The sequence below is a fragment of the Periophthalmus magnuspinnatus genome, chromosome 24 (genome assembly GCF_009829125.3).
Source record: "Periophthalmus magnuspinnatus isolate fPerMag1 chromosome 24, fPerMag1.2.pri, whole genome shotgun sequence".
In the NCBI taxonomy this organism is placed as follows: domain Eukaryota; kingdom Metazoa; phylum Chordata; class Actinopteri; order Gobiiformes; family Gobiidae; genus Periophthalmus; species Periophthalmus magnuspinnatus.
Window position 1 is genome coordinate 24,588,832 of NC_047149.1, and position 17,178 is coordinate 24,606,009.

The 17,178-nt window shown below is 37.3% G+C and overlaps 1 protein-coding gene across 1 annotated transcript; it reads right to left on the reverse strand.

Moving 5' to 3' along the window:
• Positions 1 to 4: 4 nt before the first annotated feature.
• Positions 5 to 16,988, reverse strand: trmt6 (tRNA methyltransferase 6 non-catalytic subunit). The gene is made up of 12 exons (XM_033990874.2): positions 16,712 to 16,988; positions 16,216 to 16,343; positions 14,747 to 14,859; positions 14,305 to 14,396; positions 13,537 to 13,620; positions 13,322 to 13,446; positions 12,241 to 12,411; positions 11,080 to 11,249; positions 9,956 to 10,041; positions 7,180 to 7,282; positions 5,433 to 5,519; positions 5 to 2,082 (listed from the first exon to the last, which is right to left on the reverse strand). Exons 1-12 carry the CDS (start codon positions 16,816 to 16,818, stop codon positions 1,876 to 1,878), a joined length of 1,473 nt encoding a protein of 490 aa, XP_033846765.1. The 5' UTR covers positions 16,819 to 16,988; the 3' UTR covers positions 5 to 1,875.
• Between the last annotated feature and the right edge of the window lie 190 nt (positions 16,989 to 17,178).

The following is a 17,178-nucleotide window of genomic DNA, read 5'->3' on the forward strand; positions in this document are numbered from 1 at the left end:
AAATGTTGAAGTATTTTAGTTTTATTTCTGTGCATTTGCAAATAGAATTCACAGGTTGGACTGGCAAATCTATGTAACAGATTATGGCACAGGAAGAATAAATAAACTAAAAGATTTTCAAATTAAAAAAATGGCCAGTGTAAAAATTGTTATAGCAAATGAATTTCTGAAAGCGAAGACGTTTTTCAAAATAAAAGATCAGAGTTTTAGCGTTTTACAAATGGAGGCAGAGTTTGAATGTCATGAAGTACAGTGATTCTCAAACTGTTTGGATTAAGTACTACCAGGACTGGATAAAATGGGACTAAACCAGGACTTATCCAGGTCTAAACCAGGTCTAAACCAGGATTAAAGCTGGTCCAACCAAGGTCTATACTAGGTGTTAAATAGCTCTTAGGAAGATGACTGAAAAATACACAAAGAATGTTCATCAAAATTGGAATAAAACCTGGACTAGACCTTGTTTACATCTGGTTTAGTCCAAGTACAAAACAGGACTAAACTAGGACTGAATAAGGTCTAAAGCAGGACTAAACCAGGTCTACGTCAGTCCTTAAACACAACTAAAAAAGAGCTAAAGCAGGACTAAAGTAGGAATAAGCCGAGCTACAATAGCATTAAAGCTGAACCAAAAAGGTCTAAAACAGGTCTACAGCAGGTCTACAGCAGGTCTAAAGCAGGACTAAAGGTGGTCTAAAGGTGGTCTAAAGCAGAACTAAAGGGGGTCTAAAGCAGGACTAAAGCTGGTCTAAAGCAGGACTAAAGCTGGTCTAAAGCAGGACTAAAGCTGGTCTAAAGCAGGACTAAAGCTGGTCTAAAGCAGGACTAAAGCTGGTCTAAAGCAGGACTAAAGCTGGTCTAAAGCAGGACTAAAGCTGGTCTAAAGCAGGACTAAAGCTGGTCTAAAGCAGGACTAAAGCTGGTCTAAAGCAGGACTAAAGCTGGTCTAAAGCAGGACTAAAGCTGGTCTAAAGCAGGACTAAAGCTGGTCTAAAGCAGGACTTAAGGTGGTCTAAAGATGGTCTAAGCCAGGACTAAGCCAGGACTAAACAAAGACTAAACCAGATCTAAACCAGGACTAAACCAGGACCAAATCAAGTCTCAACCAAGATTAAAGATGGTCCAACCAAGGTCTAAAGTTTTGAAAAATACAGAAAGAATGTGTTAATCAAAATTGGAACTAAACCTGGAATAAAACCTAGATGAGACTGGGACTAACCCAGGTCTAAATCAGGACTAGATAAGAACTAAAGCAGGACTAAAGTAGGAATAAGCCGAACTACAATAGCATTAAAGCTGAACCAAATAGGTCTAAAACAGGTCTAAAGCAGGACTAAAGGTGGTCTAAAGATGGTCTAAGCCAGGACTAAGCCAGGTCTAAATCAGGACTAGATAAGAACTAACGCAGGACTAACACAGACCTAAAAGGAGGACTAAAGTAGGACTAAAGCAAGAATAAGATAAACCAAACAGAACAAACCAGGTCTAAACCATAATTAAAGCTGGTCCAACTAAGGTCTAAACTAGGCCTTAAATAGTCCTTAGGAAAAGAACTGGAAAAAAAAGAATATTCATCAACACTGGAACTAAACACGGAGCAAAAACTGGACTACACTGGGACTAATCCAGGACTCGAACAGGACCAAGCCAAGTCTACATCAACACATAACTGGGCTCCAACTAGAACCAGACCAGGACTAGTCTGAACGCACCGTAAAAATGAACTTACCCGACCAAAACAGACAAAAAAACACGTCCTACAGTTAGAAAACCACTGTACTAGAGTCACACAGAGTCTTTCCTCTCATTTATTTGTGTCACGTCGGCTCAGCGTCCCGGGAGCAGCCGAGCGCAGCCCTTAGAACAATCTCACACTCATCCGTCAGTGTCCATCGTCTTCAGTCTCTTTGCTGCGGGCTCTTCTTTGCTTTGCGATTCAGCTGGTTTGAACTGGGCCGGGTTAGTCTGGACCGGTTTAGATTGGCCCGGTTTGGACGGGCCAGAGGCAACTGTCGTCCCTGAGAGAAGGTAGCCGCCGCCGCCGCTCATCAGGAGCACGGGATGGGTCCGATTGGGCAGCACCTAAAAATGCAACGAGTTATACAATGAGAAATACAGTCAGAATTAGAGACAAATGATTTTTCAGACGAGAACTGTGATTATAATTGAGATTTGTGTTTTTATAATAGGATTTGGTTCCAAGTTTACATTTTTAAATCAGACCTATTACGCAAAATTGTGTAAGGAGTGATTCATGTTTGAGAAACCTTAAAATCGCTTATTTTCCAGACGCCATTTTGCCGATAAATCCCCGTTTTCACCTCCACTGGGACACACCCACAGTGACGTATTTTATTTTTATTTTGTTCTATTTTTTTTTTAATCGGTGATTCAGGGTTTATCAGCGTTGCGTGGTCATTTTGGTATAAATTTAAAAAAACCCGCTGCTCGCTATTGTGATGTGCATCTGTCCATAGGGGGCGCCAGCAGCTCCCATTGGACACAGCAGTTTTCTAATTCTGAAGTTGGCGGATGCGTTTCTTTTATTAAGTCGTTTTAGATGAATATTGTGATTTAAAATGTGTAAATTGTAACATATGAAGCAGAAACAAGCACAATAGAGCTTCTTTAAACGTGGCCAGGAGACAAAAAGACTGATATGAACTGACAAACTAATACAAGAATCACATTTTTGTACAGATCTTAGCAGTTTTTATGCAGAATAAGACGCACGGGAAGGACATCTGAAACACAGGGACATTTCAGAACACGTTTGTACAGATCTAAACTACAGGGTTATTAGTTTTTATGCACAATAAGACTGGATATTTTCTTGTTTGTAGAGGAAATGATAGTCCATAGCATATAAAAAAGCAGCCATGCCAATACTCCTGCAACACCAACTCAGAATAGATGAGTTTTACAAGAGAAACAGAAATACAAGGGCAAGATATGTGGCGTAAAACTTAAATTCATACACCAGTGCACACAGACACTGATGGTGAGGTGGGTTAAGTGTCTTGCCCAAGGACACGATGACAGTATTCGTCTGTGGGAGCGGGAATCGCACCACGGATGCAGCCGCTCAACCAATGATATTTTTATGTCGAGAGCGGGAACTTAGACAAACTATTGATCCAGTAGGGAAATTACTTGGACGCAGCAGCTCACGATATAATAACAAAAAGACAAAAATATAAATTGTAAAATAATGAAATTCAAAATAAGGGTTTTGTTACAAGTCTAACATTTTCTCTGATTTATGAGACAGTTTCTCGTGAAGTGATGCAAAAAGAAAGTTATTAAATTTATCAAGCAAATGCATATGAGGATTTGGCAATAAAGAGAAGTCATAAAGTAAAAGAGATAACAACTATAGAAGGGCTGAGGCAAAAAGTCATGTTTTTTGGTGCCATCTCGAGTTTTGAAAAGAAAATCAGTTGACAAAGATAAAAAGATTTGAAAATATAATAAAATTGTACTAACTAAATAGACAAGTAAAATAATAACAATAATAACAACATTATTATTATTATAAAATCTATTTTTATTAACTTGCAAATAGTCATGTTTTTTGGTGCTGCCTCAAGTTTTGAAAAGAAAGAAAAAGATTTGAAAACATAATGAAATTGTACTAATTAAATAGACAACCTGTTCCCCGTTTATGGATGCGTATCCTTTGTGTTGGAGCCAAAAAATTAAGTAAAAAATAAATAAATCAAAAATTCTAAGTACAAAATCTTATTAAAAAAAAAAATAAAAAAAAGAAATCACAAAATTATTATTGTAACAATAACATTATTATTATCATCATTATTATTATTATTATTATTATTATTATTAATGATAATAATAATAATAAAGCTATTTTTATTAACTTGCAAATAGTCATGTGTTTTGGTGCTGCCTCGAGTTTTGAAAAGAAAATCGTTTGTCAAAGATTTAAAAAAAAAAAGCTTTGAAAACATAATAAACTTGTACTAATTAAATAGACAATCTGTTCCCTGTTTATGAATGCGTATCCTTTGTGTTGGAGCCAAAAAAATTATTAAGTAAAAAAATAAAAAATAAAAAACTCAAAGTACAAAATCTTAGAATTTTTTTTTTTTTTTAAATCACAAAATTATTAAATAAAATAATAACAATAACAACAAAATTATTATTATTATTATTATTATTATTATTATTATTATTATTATTATTATTATCATTATTATTATTATTATTAAATCAATTTTTATCAACTTACAAATAGTCATATTTTTTGGTGCTGCCTCGAGTTTTAAAAAGAAAATCGTTTGTCAAAAATAAAAATAAAAAGATTTGAAAACGTAATAAAATTGTACTAACTAAATAATCACTTTTTTTTTCTTCAAATTTGTAGCTGTGACGCATGTGTGTTCAAGTTGAAAACATGTAGGAAGAAAAGGAGATAAGAAAAAATAAAGACAACTGTTAAGAAAAGAAGCAAAGATAACAACTGTTTAAAGGTTTGAGGGAAAAATATTAACTTTTAAAGCGGCTGTTACGAACATAAACAGATGGATGAGCGACAGATAAAAAGTGCTTTGGAAATATAATACAACAGAACATGTTTTTCCCTGTTACCCTTTGTGTTGGATCAAATCAGGACTAGAAAACAGAAATGCACGGCACTTTCATTTAAAAAGTAAACAAAAAAAATATTTCTAATTAAAAAACAAATGATTTGAAGTTCGCAAACCATTTGAAATTATGTCGAAAGTATGCCGGAATAGGATTTGTGCACGGTAGCATGATAGCTAGCTCATGCTGTAAGCTAACTGTTTATTTTATGTTGCCCAATTTGAATAAAAGTAACTATTAAAATTCAAATTAATTAAAAAAGACTATCCCATTATTGTACACGTAGAAAAATTCAGTTTGTGGTGTTTTTTTAAAAATGTGTTACGCCTCAGAATTAGCATTAGCGTTAGCACACAAGAATCTATTTTGCATTAACTCACAAGAAGCTATTTTGGTATAGGATCTTTAAATATCGAGCAAATTAACACATTCTTGCAGAGAGCACATCTCAATTAGCTCTGTGTACAGTAGCACGCTAGCAAACTCATTCAACGCTAACAGTCACTTTTATTAAAATTGAAAAACATAAAAGAAAGAACAGCATTAATTAAAATAAGACTACCCAATTATGTTTATATGTAGAATACTTCAGTTTGTGGTGTTGTTTTAATATTTATTATCCCTTAGAATTAGCATTGGCGTTAGCATTGAGACACAAACATGTCTCTTTCTAAACACAGAAGTGCCTCTGGTGAAGTATTAATTGTATTTGTGTAGTTTTTAACATGTTGTCAGTGATATTTATTCATTTTAGCGTGACAAATCCTCAGAGATAAAATAGTACAGAAAGTAGTGACGCTAACAATGCTAATGAGGGCGCCGTTTACCTGATAATGCCTGAGCCAGGTGTTTGTGAGCTGGAGGTTGACGGTTCCTCCTTGTTCCTTGAGTTTAGAGTAGCACTCGACCAGCGGCTGCAGGGGGATAAGAAATCGTTATGAGAACCGCAGAGTCAACACAGTGACAATCAAGCCGCCGTTTTAGCGTCTGGATCACACACAGAAGCACCGAGGACATTAGCATTTACGCCGCTAGCCCGCGTCAGTCCGAGTACTTTTACTGTAAAGTGTCGCTGCATTATTCAAATTGTCCCATTACATTACTACAATACATTACGCTACAGCACTGTGTAACTTTTCTGGTAGAGAGGATCCACCCCATGCTTGTCACTATAAAAGATTCCATTGATTTGCCTGGGATGTTCCACAGTATGGCATTAAACACATCTATCTGTCCTTTTATTTCAGTACGAGTGTTTCCATTGCTCAAAAATACCTCGAAAAAACATTATTACTGACAGCTGGGTGGCCCGTCCGCAGCTTTGACGTATAACTTGGTTTGGTGGCTCAAATTGTCTCCATGGAGATCGATAAAAACGATGGAGCGAAGCATCAATTGGTGAATATATTGGGCCAATATTTGGACTTTTTAGCGTATTTGCCATCGGCCTTAAATCTGCAGTTTAAGCCAATATTTTGTTTTGGTCAGTTGCCTAAAAAATACCTACAAAGCTTTATTTTAACACTTTAAAACGAAAAGGTAGCTGCACAAAACATGACTACACAGCTCTCTCTCACAGGTTTGTGGTTAAAAAAAAAATGGTTTGGGAGGGAGTTTGTAGTAAATTTTAATTACATAGTTTGAGAAAAATAATTAAATCACCCCCAAATATAAAAATATCGTCAGATCGAATCAGCCATCGGTTGCTCTGGATTCTAAACAATCTGCATCAGCCGTGAAAACACCCACATCGCTTCATCTCTAATCTGTAAGCTTTACTGTGGAACATTCTAGACAGTAAGAACTTTATGGGGACAAGATTTGGCCGACCTTTCATTAGAAAAGTTACGCAGTGAATCTTTCAAGGTCCTATATCACACGAAACTGACTCGTGTGAGGTTTAAGTCGTGTTATAATATTGTTTCCTCATCAAAAACAGACCTGGAGTTGTGTTTTGTTTCATTCACACATGTTTGAGTCACACTTTATTATTAGTCTGTAACATCTCCAAAGCTCAAAACGCTCTGTTCCACTTTGTGATGTCATCAAGTGGTAGTTTGCAAGTTAACAGCTCCTTTTTTTTAACCTTTAGTTCAGTAGAGATTGGGCAATTCCAGAGCTGAAATGATCCAAATGATTCTAGAAATGAAGGTGTGTGGCGTTTAAAAACACAGCGGAGCACTTACTGTCTCACCACATGATGACATCACAAGGTGGAACAGAGTGTTTTCTGTTTGAGAGAAGAATCTAAACAAGCAGGATTTGCGTGTGTGAATGAAACAAAACGCAACTCCAGGTCTGTTTGTGACGAGGAAACAACATTATAACATAAATCAGAAAATTTAACGCAGGAAATTCCAAAGCTAAAGTGTCCAAAGAATTTAAAAATGTAGATGAATCATTGTCGGTGACGTAAATCGAGCCGTACGGACTCACTGAAGCTGTGAGCCGTAAAAAGACAACTCCAGCTAATGAGAGATCCCCAGAGTCCATAGTAACTAATAGCTGTCATTTGACGTGGCTCTAATACTGTTGTCGTTATTGCTCCCGTAAATTACAGCGCTCCGGACTCACCTCTTTGTACTGGGAATATACCACAAAAGGCCTGGAGGGGGCGAGGAGGGGGAGCAGGCCCATTAGAACGGGACACGGGTGAAATCGACTGGCGATGACCAACCTGCGCGGAAAGACAAAGAGACCGTCAAGCAAAACTGTCACTAGAGGGCGACTATCCGATTATTAACAGTACAGTGGATGTTTTATGTGTGAAATAGACAATATCGCCCGGCAACCGCACTGTTAGCGTCACTACTTCCTGTTCAATTTTATCTCCGTGAAGTTTTTCCTAAGTCAGGCTGAAATGAATAAATATTTAAAGATGAGGCAGTGGACAGGGAGCACACAAACATCTTTTTTCTGTGTTTAGAAAAATATGTTTGTCTCAGTGCTAACGCTAATGCTAATTTTAGAGCAGGGGTGTCGAACTCAATTTCACCGAGGGCCACATCAGCAAAATGGTTCGTCTCAAATTTGCAAAAATATAAAAAAATATGTCTGTGTAACTGCGTAACTCCTGATAAACTGACATTTTAAGACAGTCATACATTTAAATTTGCCTTGTCGCGGGCCACATAAAATGACATGGCGGGCCGCATTTGGCCCCCGGGCCTTGAGTTTGACACATGTGTTTTAGAGCATAATAAAGATCAAAACAACTCTACAAATTGAAGTATTCTACACATAAAGATAATTACGAAGTGTTTATTTTAATTAATGTTGTTGTTTATTTTGTTTTTTAATTTTAATAAAAGTGATTGTTAGCTTTGAGTGAGCCAGCTAGCGTGCTACTGTGCAAGAATAATTTGTTGATTCGCTTGATACTTAAAAGTTATATTACGCAAAACTGACTCTTGTGAGCTTTATTATGTATTTTTTATGTATTTATTTATTTTTATTTGGACATTACATTCAAATCAAACATTATTCAACTTGTGTAAGGTTGTACGTAACATTTCTATCATCACCGAAAGGATTTTTTAGGCTGAAGTAAAAAATACTTAAAATGTCTAACCCATTTTAATAATAAGGAATTCAAAGTTCTACAAAAAATTACTCACTATTTAAACAAAAAAAACAAACAAACTACAAACCACGACAGTTCACATGAATCATTCCCGAGTCCTGTAATTTTCAAAAAGTAATGTTTTATACTGTACCTCTTTTTAAATGTTTCGATTGCGTAGAAGCTTTTTAATTTATCGTCAAGGTTGTTCCACACACTAACCCCTCAAAAAGAAATACAATAATATTTTTTACTGGTTCTAGTCTTAATTTTTTGGAATAAACCTGTTTGTCTGAGATGATATTGATGTAAACAAGTCATGTCATAATGTTGTTTCCTCCTCAAAAACAGACCTGGAGTTGTGTTTTGTTTCATTCACAGTTTTATATTATTAGTCTGTAACATCTCCAAAGCTCAAAACGCTCTGTTCCACCTCGTGATGTCATCAAGTGGTAGTTTTGCACGTTAACAGCTACTATTTACCTTTTATTCAGTCGAGATTGGCAACTCGAGGGGCTGAAATGATCCAAATGATTCAGGAAATGAAGGTGTGTGGAGTTTAAAAACGCAACTGAGCACTTCCTGTGTCACCACACGATGACATCACAAGGTGGAACAGAGTGTTTTCTCAGCCTAAATACGCAGGGTTTGTGTGTTAAACATGTGCGAATGAAACAAAAAAACACAACTCCAGTTCTGTTTGTGACGAGGAAACGACATTAAAACATAGATCAGAGAATAGTGTAACATGAGCCCTTTAATCTGAAGATATTTTGGCAAAAGTTTGGTTCTGAAATCGTTATCGGGGACGCCTTACATAACATAACGCATCCGCCATCAGGACAACACCTTTATTTTTGGAAACGGCTCGTCGGCGTTATTGGACAGAGGCTTATGAATGGTGCACGGAAGGCTCGCAGATTTAGGAGCCATTGTTAAGATGAATCCCTTGTTTTATGTTGGTGAATGAGAGTTCATAAAATGGCTTGATTTACCGCCCTCCGGGAAATTGCGTTCCGCCGGTGCTCTTTATGAGGGCTGTGCTATCATGCGGAGGAAGTCGATATACGGTCCTGGCTTTGGAGGCTTTGGGGGACCTTCGTTCATCCATCAGAATATTGCAATATAAAGCAGATATTTCATTTCATTTGAGGTAAAAGTGCTAAGCCATCACTTTGTTCTCCTTGTAAGAGCAGTAAAAATCACGAGAGGCCGCGGTGACAAAGGGACACATAAAACAACACGGGGATCGCGCTTACAGTCGACGCTGCCGGGTTTGTCCATTAGCGACACTTCACATTAGGAAGAATTATCACAGCGACAGTAGCGTGTAGAGCGTTTGTCCACTGATCTGAAGGTTGGGGGTTCGAATTTACATAAACGTTGGATCTCAGTGTGACTCTGAAGTGCTGTACGTTTGCAATTTGTTTTCTCCCCGACAAAACCCACAATGTCGATGAAACGTTCTGCACCGACAAAGACGCCTACGAAGGTTTGAACTTTGAGAGAGTTTAAACGAGAGAGAAATGTGAGAAAATGTTAACGCCTGTGTGAGAAAAGTGTATAAAGTGTGTGGTGAGGGGGGTTTACAGACAAAAACAGAGAGAATAATGTAAAAAATAAAGCCGATACTGCGCGGATTTCGTCTATTGAGGGTCATTTACACTTAAACAGTTTCAACATTTTTTGCGTGCTCCTTTCCAGCTCTGTGTTCTGTTGATTTGAGAGTGCGTGAGTATGAAGGCGAGTCCAGTGATGATTATTACACAGACTAAAGTCGACACTCACCCGTCGGCGTTCCTCCCCTCCAGCACCGCTGCCGCCGCAGACAGCTTCTTACGCTTCTCATCTAATCGCTGCTTCTTCTCTTGCTCCTGATCGTAATCGTAAATATATTAGAAGCAAAAAGGAACGAGTTTGAGACATTGTAGACTGATTTTTACAGATTACACCGACGTGGAACTCTGCAACTTTTGGCAATAACTGTAAACAAGTCAAATCGGAATCAGAATCAGAAGACTTTTATTGCTATTGTCGATGAACAGACGAGGAACTTACTTTGGTGATAAAGTGCAACATAAAAAGACTGAATAAACACAAATAAGGGCATGCACAAAGTTAAAAAAGATATTCTGAAATCTCAAAAGGACTAAGTCAAAAATAAACTGTACTCGTTGCGCCTTTTCCATCCTTATTATTAGATTATTTAGTTTAGAGCACATTAAGTTTGTCAAAAAATGCACTACGACTTAGGGATGCACCGATTTAACTTCTTCTGATATTGACGATGATCCTACGGCTTTAAGTTTCTGCCGATCTCTGATATCAACCGATACGAGGGCAGAGACTGACACGCAAACAGCACAAGGTCAAAACTGATCCAAAGTTTAACATTATCAGAGGTTTTGGATCAATATTAGCCAGTAAATCGTCTTATTACACCAGTTTATAGACGAAAATGGGACACTGGCTGAACCGATATCTTGGAAACCAATATCTCACCCACAAAAAAATCAATATATCAAATGTTTCCAGGCTCCAAAACGGTTCTGTTTCGCTTTTATTCTGCACTTTTCTTCTGTTTTAATGTAATTTTATGATGATTATTTATGTTTTGAGTTGCTGTATTGTGATTTTAATGTGTTTCTTCTTCTGTAAAACACTTTGAATAACAATTAGTATCAAAGACGGAATTAAACAACTATCGACACTTAAAAAAATCTGATGCATTTCTGGTTTAGTTTTACATTGGTCTCGATCTACGCCTGAACTTTAAGATGATTTAAGGAAGATATAAAATCTGACTCATGCAAAAAATTATCCAGAGATTCACTTAAAGGGCAAATCATGTTACACAATGAGTTACGGTCATGAAGCCTGCTGGTGTGTGTTGTGTGTAGTTGTGTACGTACTTTAGCCTCTTTGCGTCTCTCCTTCTCCCTCTCCTCTGGCTCCTCTGGCTCCTCCGGCTCCAGGCTCTCAGTGTCAGCAGCTCTGGTCTCCACACTGAGCTCCTCTGGACTGCCCTGCTGTTCTGCTGCAGGCTTTCTCTGCTCTTCCTCCGCATTAGCAGCCTGTTCATCTGTACAAAGAGAAGCGAAAATACAAAGAACTGAACTTGGCATTTGGACGGTTTTATACACAACTGCTGTCTTTAACTTAGTGCAAATGTACAGACCTTTTACTTTTATGTGTTTACAGAAGGGCTTCAACTATCGATTATTTTACCTCCTCAAAAACAGACCTGGAGTTGTGTTTTGTTTCATTCACATGTTTGAGTAACACTTTATTATTAGTCTGTAACATCTCCAAAGCTCAAAATGCTCCGTTCCACCTCGTGATGTCATCAAGTGGTAGTTTTCAAGTTTACAGCAACTTACCTTTTGTTCCAGGACTGAAGAGATCCAAATGATTCTAGTGAAGCTGTGTGGAGTTTAAAAACACAGTGGAGCACTTCCTGTATTATCGCTTATGTAATACGCCTTTAAACGTAGTGATTTTGATGATGATTTGTGCTGAATTTTGTTCAACAGATTAATTCAAATTCTAGCCTCTATTCTCAAACAATAAACATGTTAAAAATTACCCCACAGCCTTTTCAGCAGGTCTCAGATAATAATAAACATATTTTTACTTTTCCTGTTCAAAAATGTAGTGGAGTAGAAAGTACAGATACTGCTCTCAAATGTAGTGAAGTAAAAGTAAAAATGTATCCATTAAAATCTACTTTAGCAAACTACAGATGCCTAACATTTGTGTAGTACTTTACTTATCGTCCATGGGCAGTTGTGGAATGTAATGTAATGTAAAGTACCACTATGGAACCTACCTGGACACTGAAGGATTAAACAGATATGGGAATATAAAAGAAAATACTACCATTTAATGTTGAAAATCACATTCTACTGTCTAAATAAAGATGATTTTGAGTTTGAAATTTTAATATCGTGACAAAACTAACACACAAACACAAAAAACATAAAAAAATAAATTAAAAAAATCATATTATAAAGATCATGACTCAAAACATTTCCAACCGTTTACATAACTTGGACACTGCACTATTTTCTCACCAGCGCCGGGGTCTTTGCCCGCAGCCTCCAGAGTCCCGTTCAGCAGAGCGTTGACGCGGCAGAGCGGGAACTCGTGCAGCGTGTGGTGGAAATGGGCAGGGAAGCCAAAACTGTCGACACCCGCTCGGACGGGCCCCCCTCCTGGGTACATCTGGACCACTGAGCCGAAGCCTGGATCAGAGCGACACGGGTCAGAGGAAGGTCACTGGAAAGACTTTCAAACTGTTTTAGATGCTGTTTTGATGACGACTTACAACTTTCTAATTTAAAGCTGCACTGTGTGACTTTTGCGGTGGCCTGCTTGTGTCCACGGAGACGTTATTGCTTTGATTACTGCGTAGGACGTTATTAAATGCGTGCCCGAGTTACAGGTCAGATCTCTAGACAGGCGAGCGCACTCACAGTAAAAATGCAAGCGATTTTGGAGCAATAACAACAACTGAAATTGAATAAATGTCAGATGGATGATTTTAATGCTATACTGTGGAACATTCCGAGCAAAGCAATTACATGTGCTCCATCTCAGCTCGTTTATACTTTAAAAGGGCACATATTTTACCATTTTCTTATGTTATAATGTTGTTTTCTCATCAAAAACACATGTGGGTTTGTGTTTTGTTTCATTCACACATGTTTAACACATAAATCCTGTGTATTTAGGCTGAGAAAACACTCTGTTCCACCTTGTGATGTCATCGTGTGGTGATACAGGAAGTGCTCCGCTGTGTTTTTAAACTCCACACACCTTCATTTCTAGAATCATTTGGATCATTTGAGTCTAGGAATTGCAAATTTCTACTGAACTAAAAAGGTAAAAGGTAATGGTAAACTTGAAAACTACCACTTCATGACATCACAAGGTGGAACAGAGCGTTTTGAGCTTTGGAGATGTGACAGACTAATAACAAACCGTTACTCAAACATGTTTAAATGGAACAAAGCACAACTCCAGGTAAGTTTTTGATGAGGCAACACCATTATAACATGCCTTATAGCTCACAAGAATCAATTTTTTCATAATATATAAAAATTGATCTCCTGCCAACATTCATTAAAATGTGAAAGATGTAAGTGACCACACCTCCCATCCTCTCCATAACGGCTCCCAGGACTAAACCGGCACAAGTTTCAAACACCACAACTTTGCTTCCGGCGTGAATGTTCGCCAGTGTCAACATCTGGGCCAGTGTGTCGTATCGAAGGTGACTGCAAGAAAATACAACCCACACATTTAAAACACAATAACTTTCATCATAATTAAACGATACTGAAAATGATACTGTTGAAGCGACTGACCAGATCTTTCCTGGTTCTCTGCCGTGGTACATCATCGCCAAGATGCGGCAGGAAGGTTTTAAAAGAGTCACGCTGTTTTCATATCTGTAGAAAAGAAATTATAGAACAAATATATTACTTTTGTGAGTGATTTGAAGTTAGAACTCGTTTGACAAAGCTGTTGAATTAAGAAGACAGAGGACTAAATGAGGAAACAGTAGCTCAGCTGGTAGAGTGTTTGTCCACTGATCCGAAGGTTGGCGGTGCGATTCCAGCTCCCACAAATGCATGCTGTCGTTGTGTCCTCGGGCAAGACACTAAACCCACCTCAATCCCCCTGTATGAATGCGTATGTGACTGAGTGAGTGAGTGGTTCCTTGCCTTGAAAGTGGAAAAGCGCTGTATAAAAATGTGACCTTTTACCAATAATTGTACAAATCAGATGAGGTAAAGTATATAAAGGGTAAACATTTTAACAAGAAGATAGATTTGGCACGTTTTCAAGGCAAATGCCATATTACTCTGATGGGAAATGAGTATGGAGGTGAAGTGTCTTGCCCAAGGACAGGTTCCCTTAGACAAAGTTCCATTTGCTTGTTTTCTGTGGATTAATTAGCTCGTCTGTTTCTGTTTCATTGTTGAATTTCTAACTTTCTGTTGGTTAAATCGATCCTCATCTTCAGCCCTAAGAGGCGAATGCTGTTGTGATATTATGAATTGAATTTAAACCGGCAAACTTAAAACAACACTATACCAGTAGTGCAATTTTATATTTCTCATCAAACTTACTTCTTCTTTTTCTTCTTGATGTATTTGTCCTGTGCATATTCGGTCTTGTCCTTGAATGTGGAGCTGTTATCTATCAGTTGCTGGATGATCTCCTAGAAATAAAACAAACCAAAATGAGACAAGTTGTATTTCACTTCAGAATCACAAATTAACTCCTAACGTGTCACTGTATTCTGTGTGGAAATGTAAGTTGGTCATCTCATTTAATACCAGATCACATGACTCTGTAAAGCTGTATAAAACTGAGATGGGGAAAAAAGGGCTTTTGGCGGTTTTGCCTCCCATAAACGGAATAAATTATACACTTTTTTGTTCTGTTTTTTGTGTGTATTATGTTTTTGAACAGGGCAGCCATGAAAACGAGTCTGGGTGTTCTCATTGGGTTCCCTTGTATAAATAAAGACAGGGAAAGAAAGAACTGTAAATAAATAGATAAACGTACCTGTCCCTTTAGTCCTTTCTCCTTGAGCATCTCTATATCGTCCCTGGTGAGCTTCTGTGACTTTCCATCATCTACAATATTCCTGTTATCAACACCTGCAGCCTCCTTTGAATCTGCAAACAACCGTATGAATAAAAAAAAGATGACACAAACAGTAAAAACGTATTTTCAAACAGTTATTTTAGAATTAAAGCCAGAGCACTCAGTGAAAAAAACAGCAATTGATTCAGTAACAAAAAAGCAAATATCAGTACAATTCAATGTATTTTTAGGGCTGAACATGATGAACTGATTTAACCAACAGAAAGTTAGAAAATCAACAATGAAACAGAAACAGACAAGCAAATGAATCAATAAAAAACAAGCAAATGGAGAACTGTCCCAGAGCGCCCCCTGTCCTTAGACCTTCCTTCTCAACAAGGAGTAAAAATGTGAGAAAAAATGTGAACCGTAAGTTGACCTCTATAAACAAGTTCTGGAATGTATTTTATTAGTTTAGCAGTTTATATTTCGGTCTGAGAGAAATTAACATTCTTGGATGAGCTTGAAATATAATAAATTATTTGCCTGGGATCCAGAAGACACACTTCTTCTTTTTACTTTATGAAGAAGGGCTGGATGAAGAACTTAATTTTGTTACTTAAGTAAAAGTACAGATACAGACGGAAAAAGTTACTCAAGGAAAAGTAAAGGTATCGCATGAAAAAATCTGTTTAAGTAAAAGTATTAAAGTACCTGTTTAAAAATGTACTTTAAGAGTAAAAAGTAAAAGTATTTCACACAAGTGTTTTTAATTTGTTAAAGCGTTAAATGTAGTGATACTGAAAAATGAGAAATATAACCACACTAACCATGTTTTGAACTGTGAATATTCAATGCTTCCATCTGGGCGACGGTTCAGTGTTCCACGATTTAATAAGGTTAGGCTGAAGCATTCTTTTGTTTATCAGTCAATGCTTAAAATAAACAAGGGGCTTAATCCATAGCTATCAAAGTGCTAGAAAGTATTATCTATCTATCTATCTATCTATCTATCTATCTATCTATCTATCTATCTATATTTTGGTCACAGTAACAATATGAATCAATTTATTCTGATGGGCGTGATTGATGGGTGGATTAGCCAATCAGGGACACACATGGTCTGTCCGTATTGGAACAAAATAAAGGAAAAAAATCTCACAGGAGGCTGAAAGACATTCTGGATTTCTGCAGAATCAATGAGAGAAATGTGATGTTAGTTGTAAATCATCAGTGCCCAATGAGCTCCTTCGTTTCACACGTGTCACTGAAAAAAGCAGATCTGATTGGACGATCATGTTTGACCGGACTTGACATGCAACGGAGGAGTGGGGACCAGACCGATATCAGTCTTAATTTCCCAAGTAAATAAGTGATCGCTATTGCAATGCTTACCAGAAAAATCACAATTAGTAAGACATTTTCTAAAATCACTCTTCTGTACACACCGGCTGAACCCCCTGTATCGCTGGTCTTCTTCAGCTGGAGTTGTCCACTGTGGATCTCAAACGTGGAGTTGTACAAATGTCCCACTGCGTTGTCAAGAAAGAACCACTGCTTCTCAAAGATCACCTTCCTGTAAGAGCAGAATACATGGATTTGATTTAGAAACATAAAAATCCAAACAATTATGAGTCAGTCAACAAGTCTAAAGAACAAGAAAACAGGGCAAAAACGTTTCAATTGTAACTGATATGGAAAAGCCTTAACATGCATGGTTTTAGTTATTTAAATGTGTTTTTACTGGGAAAATTGGGACATGCAGTAGTCCATAATATTGTGTGACATTTGGGGATGTTTAACTGTAACATAAACTGAAACTACACAGATTATCTCAACTTTTACACTTATTTGTATTGGAAAAACAAGGTATCTACAACAGCTAAACGTAAAATAAAGCCAAATCAGACTGTTAAAAGATATTTTTGTGGACGTGAGACTCACTTTTTTGCTACGATTTGTGCAGCTTTGAAGATATCTCCTCTCTTCAGCACTACGTAGTCCCCTTCTTTCATTCTGTACTGAGAGTCATCGTCCCCGTTGTCCGCCATAATAAGGCAGCGTTTCAAAGTTAAAAATAAAAAAACAGGTTATCAAGAACTTAAATATATGTGTAACAAGCAAGGCACGACGAAAAAAAGGCACTGTTCAACCCTGAAATGTAAGCAAAACACAAGCTGCAGCTACTTCCACGTGTTAGCCATCACTTCCGTAGCAACACAGGAAGGCTAATCGATCACAGATAGAATCAGGACAAAGATCACAGATAGACTCAGGGCAGACAAGACTAATGGATCATCGCTCAATCGAACATAAACGCACCAATTTACATAAAAAACATCTGAATAATAATAAACTAATTGTGCTGAAGCGTTAAAGTCTTATGATAATATTGTAATACTTTTGAAATA